Raw genomic sequence first — 23,537 nt, forward strand, 5'->3', positions numbered from 1 at the left:
TCAGGATGCTTTGAACATTAAATGAACACTCAAAATTGGACGACTTTGTTACTTTGAGGGGATGAAATGTAAACCATGCTGATATTTTTGTAAACATATTTTTTAGGTGGTTTGATACTTTATTGACACGGTAATGACATAGGGAGACAGGCAAATGCTAGAAACAGTGGGAAGGTTGGAATCAGGGATTGATCCCTGTTCTCAGGTGGAAAGTTGTATGCGACACGTACCGGGGAGTGTTACCACTACACCAAGGTGCTGCACAGGAAATATTAATGGTTGATGGTAGTGGGTAACCAAATCATAGATTGCAGTCTCCTTGTCCGTAGACTGCTTTCAAGGTAAGGACACAAACTTTTTGTATTTTGTCATTTGTCATTTGGGTAAACTATCTCTTTAAAATAGGGCTGGAAGAAAATCCTGCTTGCTCTCCAGCAGGGTTGGCCACCTCTGATCCATGTTTCCCAAGTGCTGGGTGTTAGAAAATGTTCTAGTTATAAGAATACATTTCTCAAAATCACCAAACCTTCAAGAAAAATCAAATGAATATTCATATTCAGGTGGTTTATGCCTACTAGTTGAAGATCGTTGGCATCATCTTACTCTACATAGACACGATATGATGCGTTTATGAGTTGTGAGTCCCCCTACCATCTCTGCCTAGCATGTGCACAATACTAAAATGTCAAAAATTATATTTAAGGCCTGGAGCATTTAATATCCAATGCTTATTTGTATGACTTATTCAAAACTGTCCATGACTGGCTGCAAAAAAAATACATAGCCTCATTGGCATACCAGATTTTAAATATGTGATTAAACTGGCAAAATTGGAAAGAAGTGGAATAACAAAATGAAATAAGTGTGGGGAATAATAGTAATGTTTTTGCTGACAAGTACACTAATTACCTTATATTTTAGCCTATTGTGAAGAATGAGAATTGTTCCACTGATCAGGTAATTAAAGTAAATAGATAATAAAAATCTCCTGAAGAGAAGATGACATAAATCTGCCCCTACACCCTAACCAAATAATTGTTCTATTTATTGTCCCCCCTCTAGAATCAAACTTACACTTTTGGGTTCACAATGATTTGACAAAATGATTTTCATAGTTACAGGTCACTCTACCAAACATCCCTGATAAAACATACTGTAGGTCTGTCTGCTGCCTTTTCGTTGTCACAGCCTAAATGCCAACCACCAAACGAGGGGACTAATGCAAGTGTGGATTAAATTGACTTTAGTACATGCTGTCAAAAGGCTGCGTTCTGCAATAGGGAAGGGAGTAACAGCACCTAATTCTGTTGACAACATTGTTCATAAAACAGTGCTACCGTGCTACCCTTTTTGCTGTTTTATACACTCAGCAGGAAGGTTCTCTCTCTCCATTCAACTCAAAAATTTTGAGGGGCGTTTCTTTAAAACATGCATCCAATCCCCTTGATCCCTTACATAACTAGACCAATCATATGCTTCAATGTGCTGTGGAAAGACAGGACAATTATAGAGGTTCTGCTCGTGATGTTAAATTGCAGGCGCAGATGCTCCTATTTCAAAACGATTTGGAGCACAGTTGAAAAGTTAACACTGACCATACAATGGACTAATTAGAAAAATAAAAGCAGTACTTTTCAATGCGTGAGATATAAGAGGTGTGCCGTGACAGTGTGAGAAGAGGGTAAAATGCGTCTCATGGCCAATGCGTAAGTGTCACGACTTTTGCCAAGGCTGCCTCCCCTCCTTGTTCGGACAGGCTTCGGCGTTCGTCGTCACCGGCTTACTAGCCACTGCCGCTCCATATATCATCATTCTATTTGTCTTGTCTTGTTAATTACACACACCTGCTTCTTATCCCCTCATTAGTCTGTGTATAAGTGTTCCCTCTGCCCCCTTGTCCTTGTGGGTGATTGTTTATTGTGAGAGTAGTGTAGCTCGGTGGAGCTACCCGTACCGTATATTGCCGGGGTAGATAGTTTCCCCTGTGCCTGTTTTCGTTTGTCGCTATCCAGTGCAATTTGGTACGACGGAATAAACTCTGTATTCGGTGATCTACCCTCCTGCGCAAGTGTGCAAAGCTGTTGTGGGGATCTATTCTCTTACAACTAGATGTGATGCCTAGCTTAGAAAGAATACATTAATGATTAAACATAATAGGTTTGTGCTGTACTGATATAGATTGTTTAACATAACAAGCTGTGATTAATGTGAGGAACCGTTAGGGGGTAGGCTGAGATAGACTTGTGACTCACACACACACTGACTCTTTGTTAAACTGCTCAAGGACATGTGTACTGCAACAAAAACAACTAATGCCCGGCAACAGGGATGCGCCAAGGGCCTGGGACCAGCCTGTGCGCCATCGATAGGTTGGGTAAGTTTAAACCACACCCAGCCTCTACTCTGACAGGCCCAGCCTGGAGCAGGAACTATCTCTGTCAGAGTATTAAAGAAGAACCTTGGGTTGAAAAAGTTAGTTCTCTGACTGCCCTGCGTGGTGTTTCAGTGGGCCCGTATATACGAACATCATATTTACCATTCAAGTGTTTGCATTAATTAAAATACTAGTCTATTTTAGAAGACGTGTATTGACCTCTTTTTGTTCCTATACCAGATTTGAATTGACGCAACTTGACACTGTCATGAAGGCAAAGGGTGGTTATTCGAAGAATCTCAAATATAAAATATATTTTGATTTGTTTAACACTTTTTTGCTTACTACATGATTCCATATGTGTTATTTCATAGTTTTGATGTCTTCACTATTATTCTACAAAGTAAAAAATAGTAAAAATAAAGAAAGACCCTTGAATGAGTAGGTGTTCTAAAACGTTTGACCGGTAGTGTATCTGCTGTAGGACTATGAATGAGATTGCCATGCCTCTGTTGTGTTTGAATAGCCAAAGCCAACTAGTTTTTCACTGGTGTTCATGTTTTAATCTCATTCACACACAATGGGCAATTCCACAAAACAACCTCTCCCTCAACGTCAGCAAGACAAAGGAGCTGATCGTGGACTACAGGAAACGGAGGGCCGAGCAAGCCCACATTCACATCAACGGGGAGGTAGTGGAGCGGGTCAAGATCCCCCCCAAAAATAGTTCTACAGCTGCACCATTGAGAGCATCTTGACTGGCTGCATCACCGTTTGGTACGGCAACTACTTGGCATCCGACCACAAGGCACTACAGAGGGTAGTGCGTACGGCCCAGTACATTACTGGCGCCGATCTGCCTGCCATCCAGGAACTCTACACCAGGCGGTGTCAGAGGAAGGCCCTAAAAATTGTCAAAGACTCCAGCCATCCAAGCCATAGACTGTTCTCTGCTACCGCATGGCAAGCGGCACCAATGCTGGAACCAACAGGACCCTTAACAGCTTCTACCCCTAAGTCATAAGACTGCTAAATACATTACCGGTCAAAAGTTTTAGAACACCTACTCAATCAAGGGTTTTTCTTTATTTTGTACTTTTTTTTTTTGTAGAATAATAGTGAAGACATCAAAACTATGAAATAACACATATGGAATCATGTAGTAACCAAAAAAGTGTTAAACAAATTTGAGATTCTTCAAATAGCCACCCTTTGCCTTGATGACAGCTTTGCACACTCTTGGCATTCTCTCAACCAGCTTCACACTGGAATGCTTTTCCAACAGTCTTGAAGGAGTTCCCACATATGCTGAGCACTTGTTGGCTGCTTTTCCTTCACTCCGAGGTCCGACTCATCCCAAACCATCTCAATTTGGTTGAGGTCGGGGGATTGTGGAGGCCAGGTCATCTGATGCAATCTCAAATCTCAAATCTATTTTGATTTGTTTAACACTTTTCTTTTCTTTCCTGCAGGTCACATCCTACATATGTCTTTATATTAATTTGGTGGATAGTTAAAGGGTTGCAGAGGAGGTGGAGCTGATCAAGTATGGTGCACAAAGACCATTATCTAACAGTCAATCCCCAGCCACCATAAACGATCACATACAACAAGTTTTACCATCCTAAGGTGCCTCTTGTTTTCCATAAATGGCATATGTCCTTATAGGGATGTTAGGATAACTGCAGTTTCCCAGACCAATGCAAGAGTCACCCCAGCATGAAAGCTCATTCTTCACATGCGAGTCCAGTTCAGGTGTCACATGGCCTGGCCAGCCATGGTTGGTAGCAAAATAGGTAAATATGAGGACAATGCAAGCCAGCAATTTCCAGACAGCATTTTGACTGTTGATTGGCCTCCTGACATGTGGCAGTCCAGTTCCATGATGTCTCTGTCTCTAGTAACTGCCCGAGGGGAGGACTGATGGTGGAGTGGGCCTATTGAGGACAGTTCTGGGAGATTCAGGATGGCATTGACATTGGAGAGGTACAATTCCTATGACATGTGAAGGCCCACTAAGTTGATGACATTTCTTGTCAATGAGTGTCAGTTTGTGTTGGTTCATTATAGTGAACACCTGCCTTACGCGCTTGTCATGTGTGGTTGCATCCTCCCCATACACCATAACTGTCACCAAGTCAAAATATACGGCAACTCCAGGGCAGACAGCCAGGATGGTGGTCATGATTGTCTGGAAGAAGCAATGCGCCAGCTCAACCCAAACAGGATAAGAGTGCACCAGAACATCCCAATGTGCATCACAAATGCAGTGAGACAGCAGAAGGTCATGTTGGATTCAGGCAGACTAAATGATAAGGAGGTGACTTAAAGCCCAATCCTGGAGGAGGAAGTTATACCACAGTGGGGGCAACTTGTAGAGCTAGGGAGAGGGTGTCAGAGTCCAGGGTTGATTTCTCTTTCCTTTTGTTGGAGCCTCCCAGTTGCCTCATTGATCCTAAAGAGGCTTGTGCCTTGGAATACTTGGTGTTGCCATACCAAGCAGTCTGCTGCCTTTTTATATATCCAGACAAAGTTGTTTGAGTGTATAAGGTGGGCATATTGGATTCCTAACATAGTTGATCTACACAAAAATAGTATTGAGTACAGTACACAAATCTGAAAAATTTATCTCATTTAAAATGTGTACAAATACAGGTGATTAAACCACAATTTAATGGTAATGTGGCAGCCATATTGGATTTTGGAAGCCATATTGGATTTGGAGTCAAATCTAACGTAATTGCAAGAGTAGGGGCTAAACATATACAATCCACAGAGGAACTTCTGACTGGAAAAACTGACAGTTTTCAGTGTCTGAGCCCACTTGCCTAGCTGATTACAATAGTCACAACATAAAAAGAAGTGTAACTGTATGCATTTTTGTCAGGCAGGACCATACAACACTGAATGAGAGCAAAAAGCTACCAAAACATTAATAGCTGATATTTCTTACTATTGTATCTCTGTGTTCACAGGTCTATATTTCCAAGATATCCGAATACTGTTTGTTTGGGTATGTAGGGCAGGCAACTGACTACTTGTACTCCAATTTTGGGTTACATGAGCGTAGGTTTTTTTTATACAACTATCCATTTAATATATGGGAGACCTTAGAGATATGGAAAAACATGGTTGTGTTATACCTCGGGTAGGGTTATCTCAAAAAACGAGTCCTATTTGAGGATTGGCCACTAGTCTAATTGACACAGCGTAATTCCTTTTTTTTATTAGAGATTCCCTTGAGCCAATAAAGGGATAATCACAATCATGTTCTTGTCATGTTAATTTCCAGAGACCCATCAAGTTTATAGAGAGAATGAGAATGTAATAGGAGTATGCCTAGTACTGCTGACCTGTCTGGCTGTGATTCCCATCAACTTCCTAATAACAAGGTGGTGCAGCCTCAATACAGTACCTGAACAATGTCTGACACACAAAGCAGGAACATCAATGGAATAATATCCTGCAAAATGGCTTCAAAAGATGTCATGTAAAACAATGCAAATGGAAGCTGAGAGCACTCATTAGCGGGAAAGCCTTCTCTCATCTCTGTCTGGCCAGTAAGGTCGTTACAGATAGAAAAACATCCACCTAAATCAACCATCGCTTGGGTAGTATACAATGTTTAGATCTGGCATTCTATTTTCCTAGGCATAGACGTGCTGTTTTCAGAACCATGGACAGCGTCCCTAGAAACCAAGGTTCTGGAACTACAGTATCAACCAGCGCTTGGCTAGTTTTGCTTTACATGGCAGTCAATACAAATAGAACTAACGACCAGAGAATGACTAAAATGTCACTTGACAACCAGTGTTACTAGTGAATGTAGCATCACGTTTTGTAGAAAAATGTATGGTTTGGGAAATAATCTTGATTTTTAATTCTGGTAACCCGTTGTATAAAAAAAGCAAGAATACACTTGAGTACGTGTTATGACATTTTTATCATGGCTGTGGCGGTCTATAACCACGTCATAACACATGGCCTCATGTACTATTGCTTAAGTAACAACTTTCAATTGAGGGATATCATTTAGGCCAGGATTGAATCCGATCGCTCTTTACCAGCAATTCACCTTTTAAAGGCAATGTTCCCGCATTCGAAGAGACTGCATTCATGGTAAAGAGCAATCGGACTGAATCCCAGACCCAGCCGTAGTAATTTAGTGGCTGACCTTTGTAGAAGACATCGGTTTAGTGTCGCTTGTGGTTGCCACCCTTATACATTATTGTAAAGTGAATTTTTCAACCTGCAGTTACACAGCCCCATCTTGTGGGTGTATAGTATACTGGTCAGTGTTTCAGAGGCTGCTACTGTGGGGTGTAATGATATGAAGTGAATTAATTGAAGACCGGGAGAGGCAAAGTCATGCGTCCTCCGAAACATGACCCACCTAACCGCGCTCCTTAACACCGCCAGCTTAACCCGGAAGCCAGCCGCACCAATGTGTTGGAGGAAACACCGTTCAACTGGCGACCGGGGTCAGCCTGCAGGCACCCGGCCCGCCACAAGGAGTCGCTAGAGCGCGATGAGCCAAGTAAAGCCCCACCGGCCAAACCCTCCCCTGACCCGAACGATGCTGGGCCAATTGTGCGCCGTCCTATGGGACTCCCGGCCATGGCCAGTTGTGGCACAGCCTGGGAATGAACCCGGGTCTGTAGTAACGCCTCTGCACTGCGATGCAGTGCCTTAGACCGCTGCGCCACTCGGAAGCCCAGAGACTTAATTTATTATAATGATAATTACACTCAGGTTTGTAAATGAAACAATTGAGAAGAAAAAAAATCAAGCATATTGTCTATTTCAGCAGAGTGAACCCATCCCATTCAAAACAATCAACCCAACATTACACACAATCTTTCAAAAAAGAAAACAAGACAGTTCTATGAGACATTACACAAAATCAGACTTTGCACTTGTGTTTAGCAAACAGAAGACCCACTAGCCACAATGTCAGTCCCCACAGACTCCTGTGTTTATGGGAATGTTATGTTGTTGCATTATGAGGCTGTGCTGATGATGACCGTCTGTCCACATAGAGAGGTAATGATGAGGCTTATGTCTTCACAGCAGTGTCTCTGGATTTGTAGATCACTCCTCTGCTCTTCAGCTCTCTCACCACCCCTGCAGGACAGAAAGAAGAACAATGTTGAGAGTGAATCTCATCCACAGTGTGAACTTCTATGACAGCAGTCTGAGAACCCAAGAGGATTCCACAGCTTGTTTCCTGATAAACACCATTTTAACCACATATGCCAAGATTTTCTGAATGGCTCCTATGCTAGACTGTTGAGTGCAGTCAGGGTTCTAAATAAAGAAAAAAAGTATTGGTAGCACTGGTGCCCCAAACTTTAAAAAGTTAGGAGCACAAAATCAAACCCCCCCAAACAAAAATTGAATCGGTTGAGATATAGCAAGAGATCAGTAATTTACTCATTGCTATGATCATTGATCTTCTAAAGAAGCTATCCCTTTTCATTTATTTCGGTGCCCCCAAATGTTTAATAATGTTTTTTTTTCAGGTTTTCCCTTGCAAAATCACACTTTTCTAATAGAAAAACAACTACATTTGATGTTCTAAGTCCACAGCAATGCGTAAACCACATCAGGAGACCACTTTTGAGATCTGGGGAAGAAAAAGTAATACATTTGGGAGGGCATAGTTGTCCTTTAATTTCATTTTGGCTGGGAATGTTTCTGTAGGATACTGCATGCACAATAGCAGAGTTTGCAAAACAAAAGACCACCCGATTGATAAAAATCATGATATGATACCATTCTGCCAAGTAAGCCTACTTAGCAGTTAACATTTAATTTTGACAGTTTTATGGGGAAAACCTTTAGCATGAGTGTTTTGGCATCGCTAATTGGCTACACAAAGTGATAGACCCACGCATTCCCATGCCTTCAGAAAGTTGCAAGAAATACAAATCACTGATGCATTCTTTAATATTATTTACATGTAGCTAAGCTTTGGATTGAACAAATCTGCGCTCACTTTTTTCTCTAGGGCACTCGGAAACCCATAATTTCAACAATTATTATCTGGGTGATTTTTTCCTGGTTGCACTGGTGCTCCCAAAATACTGGTGCTCCCAAATTAAAATGTCAGGTCGCACAGCAAAATACTATATATATACAAAAGTATGTGGACATCCCATCAAATTAGTGGATTCGGCTATTTTCATCCACAGTAGAATGGCCTTACTGAAGCGCTCAGTGACTTTCAAAGTGGCACCGTTATAGGATGCCACCTTTCCAACAAGTCCGTTTGTAAAATTTATGTCCTGCTAGAGCTGCCCCGGTCAACTGTAAGTGCTGTTATTGTGAAGTGGAAACGTCTAGGAGCAACAACGGCTCAGCTGCGAAGTGGTAGGCCACACAAGCTCACAGAATGGGAACACCGAGTGCTGAAGCGCGTAAAGATTGTCTGTCCTTGGTTGCAACACTCACTACTTAGTTCCAAACTGCCTCTGGAAGCAACGTCAGAACAAGAACTGTTCGTCGGGAGCTTCATGAAATGGGTTTCCATGGTCGAGCAGCCGCACACAAGCCTAAGATCACCATGCGCAATGCCAAGAGTGGTGTAAAGCTTGCCGCCATTGGACTCTGGAGCAGTGGAATTGCGTTCTCTGGAGTGATGAATCACGCGTCACCATCTGGCAGTCCGACAGACGAATCTGGGTTTGGCGGATGCCAGGAGGATGCTACCTGCCCCATGGCCGTCCTCCTGGCATCTGCCAACTGTAAAGTTTGGTGGAGGAGGAATAATTGCGCTGTTATTCATTGTTCGGTCTATGCCCCTTAGTTCCAGTGAAGGGAAATCTTAACGCTATAGCATACAATGACAATCTAGACGATTCTGTGCTTCCAACTTTGTGGCAACAGTTTGGGGAAGGCCCTTTCCTGTTTCAGCATGACAATAACCGTGCACAAAGTGAGGTCCATACAGAAATAGTTTGTTGAGATCAGTGTGGAAGAACTTGACTGGCCTGTCCAGCACCCTGACCTCAACCCCATCAAAAATCTTTGGGATGAATTGGAACGCCGACTGCGAACCAGGCCTAATCGCCCAACATCAGTGCCCGACCTCACTATTGCTCTTGTGGCTGAATGGAAGGAAGTCCCCGCAGCAATGTTCCAACATCTAGAAGAAAGCCTTCCAGAAAAGTGGAGGCTGTTATAGCAGCAAAGGGGGGACCAACTCCATATTAATGCCCATGATTTTGGAATGAGATGTTTGACGAGCAGGTGTCCACATACATTTGGTCATGTAGTGCATCTAGGATCATATGCGACCAAAATGTCACACTTTAGAGCCCTGGTTGAGTGTTTAAAATATACACTAACTGCCTTTGAACGTGACATACCTGGAGGTAACCGCCCTGTCACCGTCACAGCATAGACACCTGGCTTGAAGTTACCTGAACAGGAAAAGTGAAAACTAACATAATGGCACAACAGAATGAAATGAAACTTCAAGGTCACGTTTGAAAGAAAGTCATAGTCCAACAGGATAAACTGTGACAACAAACGTACTGATTCTCTGCCACTTGGCCACCCAGCTGTCCTCTGGACTCATCTGGGCTATGACCCTGTAAACAGAGACAAAATGGTTTAACACACTCACTGTCCAGAACTGGCACTAAAGGATCAATCTGCAATCTCTGAAAAGTAATACATTACAAGTATAGAGCTTACCCATCAAACGAGGAACTTGTACACTCATATACCATCTCTCGATTTCCCTTCATCTGAAGGTACGACTCACAGTTGTCACAGCCATCATATTCAAACTGGTCAATAGTCTGTATAGGGACAAGAGAAAGATGGATTGAATGACTACACAGAGTTAGCCATACACATTTCCGCGCGCCCTAGACCAGAGCTAGATTACACACAAACAGTTCAGCAAGCTTTACGTTTAATAGATAGTAGCAAGCTTTAAAAAAAAGTTACGTTTGATAAATAGTAAGTAGCTATGATCCTCTCAGGTAAACTAGTGTTTACAAATGCATGCCACTGCTAAGTGTTCGACTTTGTTAACGTTAGCTTGCTAGCCTGGTATTTGTACTTACCTTCACAAGAGAGCACAGAAGGCATGCACGCAAATGGCGGAGGTCCTTGGGACAAGTCTCCAAAGCCATCTAGACAAATAGCAGCTAATATTAGAAGAATCTATCTGCAAAATCATTAATTTCAAAAGCGTTGTTTTGAGCTTCGAAAGGCCCGTATCGCTTCTGGCCACGGATAATTTCGCGTCAAAACTCGGTTTAGATACCACAGACACAACGTCTATATTTAGGGTTAGGCATAAAGTTAGCAGTGTGGTTAGGGTTAATACGGGTTAGCTTTAAAATCCCATTTTAAAAAGAGAAATTGTTGTTGTTGTTCTTCTTCGGTGGGGTTTATCAGCGTTTGGCATCCAACGTTATGGCGCATTACCGCCACATACTATACTGGAGTGTGAGCCAGAGACAGGGAGAAACTAAATCCTACCTGCCAGCCCCGTTGCTCTTAAAAAGATAACAAAATATTTGAGACTATATCTAATGACGTTCTACTAAATATACTCTTTAAACTAATTTCCTGTATCCCCTTCTCCCGCATACTAGATATCATCCTCTCTCTTTTCCTCTGATACTGCCCACACAGTAGCAATACATGCTCCACGGTCTCTGTTTCCTGGCAATAATCACACTTTCCTGTTGGATGCTTTCCTATCACATTTAATGTATTATTCAACTGGCTGCTCCCACCCTTAATCTTGTAAAAATAGCCTCCTCTGTTCTGTTCCTTCCTGCCGTCCTCCCCTCCCAGACTTTCCTCTGTACTTTAAATAAATACCTTCCCTTATTATTTATATTCCACTGCTCCTGCCATCTCTGCACCATCACTGTATATATCAGTCTTTTTGCCTCTGCCTTGCTCATTGAAACTACAACATCAACATCCCCACTACTAAGTGCTTGTTTAACCTGTTCATCTACTGCCTCATTCCCCTCCACCCCCACAGGGGTTGGGACCCAAGTAAATCTTATCTGTATACCCATCTGTCTAATCCTGCCATGGGTTTGAAGCACCTCATAAAGCAGGTATTGTCTGCTACTTGAGCTAAAGGACTGAAGACTCATTAACACTGCACATGAATCAGAGCAAATAACTACTCTGTCTGGTTTGACTTCCTCCACCCACTGCAAGGCCAACAGTATGGCCATCAGCTCCGCCGTATATACAGCCAGATTATCTGTAAAATGTTTCCTGACTTCCACCCCACATTCCTGCAATTTAAATGCTGACCCAGTACGTCCTGTCCTTTGATCTTTTGAACCATCTGTGTAAATGGCCACAAAATCCTGATACACAGTATCCACACGTCTCTTAAACAAATCAGATGGATCAACACTCTCCCTATCTTTCTGTAGTCTCTCCAACACTTCTAGATCAACTACTGGAGACGGGAGTAGCCATGGTGGATTTACAGGAATAGCTACTGTTGGACTAAACTCCCTTCCATACAGTCCCATCTCCTTCGCCTGGGTATTACCCACCCACCCAAAGCTTGTGTTCTGTCTTCGCTCATGTTCCCAGCATGCCTGTAAAATCCTTTTCGCAGGATGAGACACCCCATGTCCTTATAGGTTAACCCAATAATTAATTGCCAGCTGCTGTCTCCTAATCTGCAATGGCATATCCCCCATCTCCACCTGTAATGCAGCTACTGGGGACGTCCGAAACGCCCCACTACATATTCTGAGTCCTTGCCCCTGTATGACATCTAGCCTTTCCAATGAGGTCCGGGCTGCCGATGCATACTCTATACTGCCATAGTCTATTACAGATTGGATCAATGCAACATACATGGTCCTCAATGAGGAACGCCCAGCCTCCCACTCCTTCGCCGTCAGACAGCGCATCACATTTAGCACCTTCTAACACTTTCCCACCAATCTCTCAATGTGTTCTGCCCAGGTCAGTCTAGTATCAAAGTATACCCCATGGAACCTGAAGGCCCCCACCCTCTCCAAGTTTCTCCCATATAACCTCAAGCATACCTCATCTCCCACCTTCCTCCTGGTAAAGAACACTGTTTGAGTTTTCTCTACAGAGAACCTGAATCCCCACATTAATGCCAACCGATCTACCTCATCAATTGCTTCCTGTACCTTCCTGACTATGTATGGCACATTTCTTCCCCTCTTCCATAAGGCCCCATCATCTGCAAATAATGACCTCCCAATATTCGGCTGTGCCTGAGAGTAAACATCATTGATCATGATTGAGAACAACAGAGGACTAATCACGCTCCCCTGTGGTGTACCGTTATCCACCAAGTAGCTGCCTGATAGAGACTTCCCCACCCTCACCTGGATAGACCTTCCAAACAGAAAATCCTTTATCCAGTTGTACGTTCTTCCTCCTACCCCCCATAATATCAAGCTTGATTAACAACCCCTCCTTCCACATCATATCATACGCCTTCTCCACATAAAAAAAAGACAGCTACAACAGTCTCCTTGTTCACCTGAGCCTTCCTGACCTCTGCTTCTAAGCAGAGCACTGGGTCCATAGTTCCCCTACCCTTCCTGAACCCACTCTGATGTGGCGTTACTACCCCTCTGCTCTCCAGGAAGTAAGTTAGCCTCTCCGTGATCATACGTTCCATACTCTTACATACATGTGATGTTAAAGCTATTGGCTGATAGCTTGTTGGCTTCGTTGGGTCCTTCCCGGGCTTCCGGATTGGTACCACCACTGTCTCCTTCCAACTGCCTGGTAGTTTCCCCTCCTCCCACACTCTGTTGTACAACACCAATACCTTATCCCGTGCCTCATCACTAAGATGGGCCAACATAACATAGCACACCTCATCTTTCCCAGGTGAAGTTAACCCAGCCTTACCTATTGCTCTTTTCACCTCTGCCATGGTAAATGGTGCATTCAACGAATCATTTATGTGGATGACGGATCACCACCTCAAGCTGAACCTCGGCAAGACGGAGCTGCTCTTCCTCCCGGGGAAGGACTGCCCGTTCCATGATCTCGCCATCACGGTTGACAACTCTGTTGTGTCCTCCTCCCAGAGTGCAAAGAGCCTTGGCGTGACCCTGGACAACACCCTGTCGTTCTCCGCTAACATCAAGGCGGTGACCCGATCCTGTAGGTTCATGCTCTACAACAATCGGAGAGTACGACCCTGCCTTACACAGAAAGCGGCACAGGTCCTAATCCAGGCACTTGTCATCTCCCGTCTGGATTACTGCAACTCGCTGTTGGCTGAGCTCCCTGCCTGTGCCATTAAACCCCTACAACTCATCCAGAATGCCGCAACCCGTCTGGTGTTCAACCTTCCCAAGTTCTCTCACGTCACCCCGCTCCTCCGCACACTCCACTGGCTTCCAGTTGAAGCTCGCATCTGCTGCAAGACCATGGTGCTTGCCTACGGAGCTGTGAGGGGAACAGCACCTCCGTACCTTCAGGCTCTGATCAGTCCCTACACCCAAACGAGGGCATTGCGTTCATCCACCTCTGGCCTGCTGGCCCCCCTACCCCTGCGGAAGCACAGTTCCCGCTCAGCCCAGTCAAAACTGTTCGCTGCTCTGGCACCCCAATGGTGGAACAAGCTCCCTCACGACGCCAGGACAGCGGAGTCACTCACCACCTTCCGGAGACACTTGAAACCCCACCTCTTTAAGGAATACCTGGGATAGGATAAAGTAATCCTTCTACCCCCCCCCCCCCAAAAAAAAAAATATATATAACATATTGTAAAGTGGTTATCCCACTGGCTATAAGGTGAATGCACCAATTTGTAAGTCGCTCTGGATAAGAGCGTCTGCTAAATGACGTAAATGTAAATTGACATCCTCCCTCCTATCCAGCACTCCAGGATGCTCCTCTCTCATGTTTTCTCTCATTTTACATTTTAGTCATTTAGCAGACGCTCTTATCCAGAGCGACTTACAGTTAGTGAGTGCATAATATATTTTTTTTCATACTGGCCCCCGTGGGAAACGAACCCACAACCCTGGCGTTGCAAACGCCATGCTCTACAAACTGAGCTACATCCCTGACGGCCATTCCCTCCCCTACCCTGGACGACGCTGGGCCAATTGTGCGCCGCCCCATGGGTCTCCCGGTCGCGGCCGGCTACGACAGAGCCTGGATACGAACCAGGATCTCTAGTGGCACAGCTAGCACTGCGATGCAGTGCCTTAGACCACTGCGCCACTCTCCCTCTCTGCCCCTCTGACAAATATGCAGAGCTATGCACTTGGACAAATGCTTTGGCCATCATCTCTGCCTTCTCCTCATCTGTTACTGCCATATCCTCCCCAATCGTCAACACTGGATAATCCCACTCTCTTCTGACCCCACTCATCCTCTTAATCATCCACCACACTTCTCCCACAGGTGTCGCCCTTCCAATGGTGTCACAGAACCAATGCCAACATGACCTCTTTGCCTGACGGATAGTCCTCCTCACCATGGCCTGGGCCTGCTTATACTGATTCAGATTTAGGAAGTTATGCAAAAAGAGAAATTGTAGAAATAGGCGGGGTTTATGACTTTGTGGCTGTGGCAACTAGTGACAACACAGGGCCTCTTCTTCTTTGTTGGGGTTTAACGGCGGTTGGCATTCAATGTTTATGGTGCATTACCGCCACCAACTGGACGGGGGTGAAAAAAGGAAACTCCATACCATTTTCTTTTTTTTATGACTCCCACTTCTTCCTTAATTCAAAATTCCATAACGCCCCAGAGCCAGAGAGGGTGGCACTTCCATTTCCATAAAAACCACAAAGTCCACCTACATGTAACATGTAATCCAGGCTCTGTCGTAGCTGGCCGTGACCGGGAGACCCATGGGACGGCGCACAATTGGCCCAGTGTCGTCCAGGGTAGGGGAGGGAATGGCCGTCAGGGATGTAGCTCAGTTGGTAGAGCATGGCGTTTGCAACGCCAGGGTTGTGGGTTCGATTCCCACGGGGGGCCAGTATGAAAAAAATAAAAAATAATGTATGCACTCACTAACTGTAAGTTGCTCTGGATAAGAGCGTCTGCTAAATTACTAAAATGTAATGTAACATATCTGGATCCTGCTGATGAGAGGCCAACTCTGCAGCTTATCCAACACCGTGGAGTCTTCAGGAACCCATTCGTTCCCTTAACCCTTTTGCCAGCCTCCACATATGAAATTCTCTGGGCTGCCCTGACACAGGCAACCTCATTCTCTTTCGCCCTCTTCAGGCATTTCAAAGATGAAGCTTCTTGGTTCCCACCACAATTGCAACCCTTCAACATGATCTTCTTTTTCAACATGATCTTGTTTTCCACTACTTCCACATCTCAGCTTCTCTGTACTACAGACACTTGAGTAGAGTGTCTGTAGTACAGATAGTGTGCAAAGCTGTCATCAAGGCAAAGGGTGGCTATTTGAATAATCTCAAATATAAAATATATTTTGATTTGTTTAACACTTTTTGGGTTACTACATGATTCCATATGTGTTATTTCATAGTTTTGATGTCTTCACTCTTATTCTACAATTTAGAAAATAGTAAAAATAAAGAAAACCCTTGAATGAGTAGGTGTTCTAAAACTTTTGACCGGTAGTGTAGTGGTTGGCAGGATAATATTTATGAATAATTTTAAAAGAAACTTCCTTAATTTTGTTAATAAGTAGATATGTGTGTGGCAACATCCAAACTTGTTTCCAACAGATATTTTCAATAAAACCATTCCAATAAGGCATGACATAAGGTATAGATACAACATCCTGTTGAAACAAGGCTTGTATAACTCTATTGTTTTTGAATGGACTAAAAGAAAAACAAATCTTTCCTACTGATGTGTTAACAGGGTTAATTGTAGGTATGTTCTGAGTGTCAGGTCTTGACACGTTCCTGAATAATAAAGCAACACCTGAGGGAATGGCATCTAAAACAATTGCAAAATCTTTAGGTGTTACAGAGATCTTGTAAAGTGATAAGAATTCCTTATAATTAAGTAAAAGACCCTCTGCATTTACAAGTTGGCTCACCAATAAGATATTATTTCGGAACCAATATTCTAAAAACAAAGAAGTATTTTTATGCAATATGTCCCGATTATTCCAAAAATTATGCTTATAAATTAAGAACCATGACAAGACAACCTGCCGATGAAAAGCAGAGAGTTTCACTGGAATTTTGTCAATATTATAATTGCAAACCAACATGAAGTTAAGGCCACCAAAAGTAAAGAAGACATGATGAGGAATAAAGTTCCACATAGAAGTGGGTCTTTAAAGTATTATTTAAGGTAGTAAAGTCCCGAAAATTCAGCCCACCATACTCATAAGTGTTCATTACAACAGTTTTCCTACTGTAATGGGTATAGTTTCTCCACAGAAAGTTGAAAAGCATCTGGTCTATCTCTATCATCTGGTCTATCTCTAATTTTACCGTCAAGAAAGATAGAGTGGCAAATGTTAGCCTAGAGATACAGTAGCTTGCATACAGTAGTATTCACCCCATTGGCATTTTCCCTATTTTGTTGCCTTACAACCTGGAATTAAAATGGATCTTTTGGGGGTTTGTATTATACCACTTTGAAGATGTAAAATATTTTTTCTTGTGAAACAAACAAGAAATAAGACCAAAAAAAAGAAAACTTGAGCGTGCATAACTATTCACCCCCCCGCCAAAGTCAATACTTTGTAGAGCCACCTTTTGCAGCAATTACAGCTGCAAGTCTCTTGGGGTATGTCTCTATAAGCTTGGCACATCTAGCCACTGGGATTTTTGCCCATTCTTCAAGGCAAAACTGATCCAGCTCCTTCAAGTTGGATGGGTTCCGCTGGTGTACAGCAATCTTTAAGTCATACCACAGATTCTCAATTGGATTGAGGTCTGGGCTTTGACTAGGCCATTCCAAGACATTTAAATGTTTCCCCTTAAACCACTCAAGTGTTGCTTTAGCAGTATGCTTAGGGTCATTGTCCTGCTGGAAGGTGAACCGCCGTCCCAGTCTCAAATCTCTGGAAGACTGAAACAGGTTTCCCTCAAGAATTCCCCTATATTTTGCGCCATTCATCATTCCTTCAATTCTGACCAGTTTCCCAGTACCTGCCGATAAAAAACATCCCCACAGCATGATGCTGCCACCACCATGCTTCACTGTGAGGATGGTGTTCTCGGGGTGATGAGAGGTGTTGGGTTTGGCCAAAAAGTTCAATTTTAGTCTCATCTGACCAGAGTACCTTCTTCCATATGTTTGGGTAGTCTCCCACATGCCTTTTGGCGAACACCAAAGTGTTTGCTTATTTTTTTCTTTAAGCAATGGCTTTTTCTGGCCACTCATCTGTAATGCCCAGCTCTGTGGAGTGTACAGCTTAAAGTGGTCCTATGGACAGATACTCCAATCTCTGCTGTGGAGCTTTGCAGCTCCTTCAGGGTTATCTTTGGTCTTTGGAGAGCTCCTTGGTCTTCATGGTGCCGCTTGCTTGGTGGTGCCCCTTGCTTAGTGGTGTTACAGACTCTGGGGCCTTTCAGAACAGGTGTATATATACTGAGATCATGTGACACTTAGATTGCACACAGGTGGACTTTATTTAACTAATTATGTGACTTCTGAAGGTAATTGGTTGCACCAGATCTTATTTAGGGGCTTCAGAGCACTTTTCTGTTATTTATTTTTTAGAATTTTTTGAAACAAGTTATTCTTTTCATTTCACTTCACCAATTTGGACTACTTCGTGTATGTCCATTACAAACTGAAACAAATAACGAAACAGGGAGAACACTTCTCAAGTACCTGTACATAGGTCTCCGATCAGACACTGAGTAATACTACTGGACATAGAGAAACTAGCAGAGAAAACTGAAAAAGGGAACACAGGGAAGTGAGGGCATCAATACATACAGTGAGGGTAAAAAGTATTTGATCCCCTGCTGATTTTGTATGTTTGCCCACTGACAAAGAAATTATCAGTCTATAATTTGAATGGTAGGTTTATTTGAACAGTGAGAGACAGAATAACAACAACAAAATCCAGAAAAATGCATGTCAAAAATGTTATAAATTGATTTGCATTTTAATTAGGGAAATAAGTATTTGACCCCCTCTCAATCAGAAAGATTTCTGGCTCCCAGGTGTCTTTTATACAGGTAACGAGCTGAGATTATGAGCACACTCTTAAAGGGAGTGCTCCTAATCCCAGCTTGTTACCTGTATAAAAGACACCTGTCCACAGAAGCAATCAATCAATCAGATTCCAAACTCTCCACCATGGCCAAGACCAAAGAGCTCTCCAAGGATGTCAGGGACAAGATTGTAGACCTACACAAGGCAGGAATGGGCTACAATACCATCACCAAGCAGCTTGGTGAGAAGGTGACAACAGTTGGTGTGATTATTCGCAAATGGAAAAAACACAAAATAACTGTCAATCTCCCTCGGCCTGGGGCTTCATGCAAGATCTCACCTCGTGGAGTTGCAATGATCATGAGAACGGTGAGGAATCAGCCCAGAACTACACAGGAGGATCTTGTCAATTATCTCAAGGCAGCTGGGACCATAGTCACCAAGAAAACAATTGGTAACACACTACGCTGTGAAGGACTGAAATCCTGCAGCGCCCGCAAGGTCCCCTTGCTCAAGAAAGCACATATACAGGCCCGTCTGAAGTTTGCCAATGAACATCTGAATGATTCAGAGGAGAACTGGGTGAAAGTGTTGTGGTCAGATGAGATCAAAATCGATCTCTTTGGCATCAACTCAACTCGCCGTGTTTGGAGGAGGAGGAATGCTGCCTATGACCCCAAGAACACCATCCCCACCGTCAAACATGGAGGTGGAAACATTATACTTTGGGGGTGTTTTTCTGCTAAGGGGACAGGACAACTTCACTGCATCAAAGGGACGATGGACGGGGCCATGTACCGTGGGTGAGAACCTTGTTCCCTCAGCCAGGGCATTGAAAATGGGTCGTGGATGGGTATTCCAGCATGACAATGACCCAAAACATATGGCCAAGGCAACAAAGGGGTGGCTCAAGAAGAAGCACATTAAGGTCCTGGAGTGGCCTAGCCATTCTCCAGACCTTAATCCCATAGAAAATCTGTGGAGGGAGCTGAAGGTTCGAGTTGCCAAACGTCAGGCTCGAAACCTTAATGACTTGGAGAAGATCTGCAAAGAGGAGTGGGACAAAATCCCTCCTGAAATGTGTGCAAACCTGGTGACCAACTACAAGAAACGTCTGACCTCTGTGATTGCCAACAAGGGTTTTGCCACCAAGTACTAAGTCATGTTTTGCAGAGGGGTCAAATACTTATTTCCCTCATTAAAATGCAAATCAATTTATTACATTTTTGACATGCGTTTTTCTGGATTTATTTGTTGTTATTCTGTCTCTCACTGTTCAAATAAACCTACCATTAAAATTATAGACTGATCATGTCTTTGTCAGTGGGCAAACGTACAAAATCAGCAGGGAATCAAATACTTTTTTCCCTCACTGTAGGTGAACAGATAGACACAGGTGACACCAATAGGATGATGATTAGTCCCGACTGTGAGTGAGGAGGTGCCTAAGGTTGTCGGAGGATGACACCTAGTGGGTCGCTCCGGAACTGTGACCCCCTCCTGTAACACTTTTGTACTAAAGAGCAATCGACATCATGTGGATATTTGTTGGCATTCTAAGCCCACCAGCCCAGCCCAGTTTGTACTATTTTAAAACAAAATATTAATTGTTAATAAAATCTATATTTTGTGATAACCTTGTGTGGTGTGACTTCCATGACCAGTGCCCAGTTCACATCTTCTTTGACCATGACCTACCTAAAAGAACCTACTTGCTACATGCAGGTATATTATATGTTGCCCCAGGAATATCATACATACAGTGCATTCGGAAAGTATTCAGACCCCTTGACTTTTTTCACATTTTGTTACGTTACAGCCTTATTCGAAAATTGATTCAATTGCTTTTTCCCCTCATGAATCTACTGACAATACCACATTTTTGCAAACGTATAAAAAAAATAAACTGAAATATCACATTTACATAAGTATTCAGACCCTTTACTCAGTACTTTGTTGAAGCCCCTTTGGCAGAGATTACAGCATTGAGTATTCTTGGGTATGACGCTACAAGCTTGATACACCTGTATTTGGGAGTTTCTCCCATTCTTCTCTGCAGATCCTCTAAAGCTCTGTCAGGTTGGATGGGGAGCATCGCTGCACAGCTATTTTCAGGTCTCTCCAGAGATGTTAGATCGGGTTCAAGTCCGGGCTCTGGCTGGGCCACTCAAAGACATTCAGAGACTTGTCCCGAAGCCACTCCTGCGTTGTCTTGGCTGTGTGCTTAGGGTCGTTGTCCTGTTGGAAGGTGCACCTTCACCCCAGTCTGAGGTCTTGAGCGCTCTGGAGCAAGTTTTCATCAAGGATCTCTCTGTACTTTGTTCCATTCATCTTTCCCTCTATCTTGACTAGTCTCCCAGTCCCTGCCTCTGAAAAACATATCCACAGCATGATGCTGCCACCACCATGCTTCATCGTATGGATGGTGCCAGGTTTCCTCCAGACGTGACGCTTGGCATTCAGGTCAATGTTGGTTTCATCAGGCCAGAGAATCTTGTTTCTCATTGTCTGAGAGCCCTAGCGGGCTGTCATGTGCCTTTTACTGAGGAGTGGCTTCCGTCTGGCCACTCTACCATAAAGGTCTGATTGGTGGAGTGCTGCAGAGATGGTTGTCCTTCTGGAAGGTTCTCCCATCTCCATAAAGGAACTCTGGAGCTCTTTCAGAGTGACCATCGGGTTCTTGGTCACCTCCCTGACCAAGGCCTTTCTCCCCCGATTGCTCAGTTTGGCCGGGCAGCCAGCTCTAGGAAGAGTCTTGGTGGTTCCAAACTTCTTCCACTTAAGAATGATGGAGGCCACTGTGTTCTTGGGGACCCTCAATGCTGCAGACATTGTTACCCTTCCCCAGATCTGTGCCTCGACACAATCCTGTCTCAGTGCTCTACAGACAATTCCTTCAACCTAATGGCTTGATTTTTGCTTTGACATGCACTGTCAACTCTGGGACCTTATATAGACAGGTGTGTGCCTTTCCAAATCATGTCCAATCAATTGAATATACAACAGGTGGACTCCAATGAAGTTGTAGAAACATCTCAAGGATGATCAATGGAAACAGGATGCACCTGAGCTCAATTTCGAGTCTCATAGCAAAGGGTCTGAATACTTATGTAAATAAGGTATTTCTGTTTTTTATTTTTAATAAATGTGCAAGAATTTCTAAAAAAAACTTTTTTGCTTTGTCATTATGGGGTATTGTGTGTAGATTGATGAGGATTTTTATTTATTTAATACACTTTAGAATAAGGCTGTAACGTAACAAAATGTGGAAAAAGTCAAGGGGTCTGATTACTTTCCGAATGCACTGTATATATGATGGTTTGATGCTCCTGCCTGGGAAAACATACCCCTGGGCAACATATCATATTTTATGTTAACCTTGCTATGCTACACCCGTTTCCCTTCAGACACTTCCTGCTCTGTGCAGTCCAGTCCGACCATTGTGCACATCCAGCAGGGTTCACAAAGCCTGGCAAACCCTTCTTCCCTCACCATGCTGCTTTTTATTTGCCTGGTAACTATAATATACCGTGTCATGGAAGCACCCATTAGTTACACACAGAAACACTGTGATTTCCTCATAAACTGTCATAGAAGTTGAATTAACATACTTCTTGATTGTGTTTTTTTTTTTAGCATTGGTGTGGCAGTGCTGCCCCCCAGGTTCAATGGACTCAGACTGCCATGGTGTCCACCAGACAACTCCCTCATACTCTCATTACAGCTGTTACCAGGTAGATTGGGATCCAACCATACAGCAGCTTGTCTGTGAATCTGCCCAGAGGGATCTAGAATTCATATGGGTGGAAATATGGGGAGTATCACGTGTCAGGAGAAGACCCAGATGCAGACAGTGTCGAAGTAACAAAAGTTTATTACAAAAAAAGGGGGCAGGCAGAGGTCAGTAATCCCGGGTGGTGTGACAAGGTACAGAACGGCAGGCAGGCTCAGGATCAGGGCAGGCAGAATGGTCAAAACCAGGAAAACTAGAAAACAGGAACTTGAGAAAGACGGGCGCAAGGTGAAAAACGCTGGTAGGCTTGACAAAACAAAATGAACTGGCAACAGACAAACAGAGAACACAGGTATAAATACACTGGGGATAATGGGGAAGATGGGCGACACCTGGAGGGGGTGGACAAGGAGCATATGAGTCACAAGACAGGTGAAACAGATCAGAGTGTGACAAGGAGCATATGAGTCAAAATGTAAAGCTTGAACATGAAATTGCAGGCCTTTTATGCATTGCTATAAAATAGATATTATTAATCCTGGTTTCTAGCCAAACTGTCCTGTGGGCTTTTTGTATCCTGGCAACCAAAACCAGGACTGGCAGAGCGGGGAAAACCAGGAGACAAAAAATAGTGATGTCAACTTGGACACAGTCTTCCAGATAGTGGATGAGCTGCACCACAGTTCCCCCAAAATACGCATGGTCAAAGTGGAAACCCCAGAGTGCCAGCAGCTGGTCCTGGCCACCTCTACATCATCAGGGCCCCAGCCCACCACCACCATCCACAGCTACCCTCACACAGTCACCGTCTCTTCCCAGCTTGACTCCTCTGTCAACTCCAGCTTTCTGCCTGGCACCATAGTGATGGATGCCAGCACAGTGACTCCACGAGGGTCCATCATTATAGCAGTCCCAGGGAACATTCCTTCTCAGTGAATAGCCATCACGGTCGGTCGTCCTGCAGCTGAGCAGCCAGTCAAGAGGGAGGAGGAACCTTTGCCTGTCAACGCCTATCAGAAGGTTAGCTAGCCTAGCTTTGTAAAAACGTGGTACATTGAGGTTATTATTTATCAAGAAACAAACCAGTGTACCTAATCTCATTATCAGAAAGTTTTATAATTTGGGGTTTAAAGAATTTAGAATTGTGAGTGTAAAGAGAAAGCAAAGATACTCAGTCTGTATTTCTTGGTAATAAACGTAATAAAAACATATCGTATGGATGGTTATCAGTGATCCTGATGAACTCTGTTTTATAATAAGAGGTTGATCATGCTGTGATTTATCCCAGTGCCCTGAGGAAGC

General features: G+C 43.7%; 1 protein-coding gene across 1 annotated transcript; it reads right to left on the minus strand.

Annotated features, from left to right (window-relative positions):
* Positions 1-7,154: 7,154 nt before the first annotated feature.
* Positions 7,155-10,906, minus strand: LOC121574463 (transcription elongation factor SPT4). Its single transcript, XM_041887080.2, has 5 exons — positions 10,453-10,906; positions 10,076-10,182; positions 9,914-9,969; positions 9,745-9,798; positions 7,155-7,498 (listed from the first exon to the last, which is right to left on the minus strand). The coding sequence occupies exons 1-5, from the start codon at positions 10,519-10,521 to the stop codon at positions 7,431-7,433; spliced, it is 354 nt and encodes a 117-aa protein (XP_041743014.1). The 5' UTR covers positions 10,522-10,906; the 3' UTR covers positions 7,155-7,430.
* Positions 10,907-23,537: the final 12,631 nt, after the last annotated feature.

Source organism: Coregonus clupeaformis, chromosome 9, assembly GCF_020615455.1.
Source record: "Coregonus clupeaformis isolate EN_2021a chromosome 9, ASM2061545v1, whole genome shotgun sequence".
NCBI classification, from domain to species: domain Eukaryota; kingdom Metazoa; phylum Chordata; class Actinopteri; order Salmoniformes; family Salmonidae; genus Coregonus; species Coregonus clupeaformis.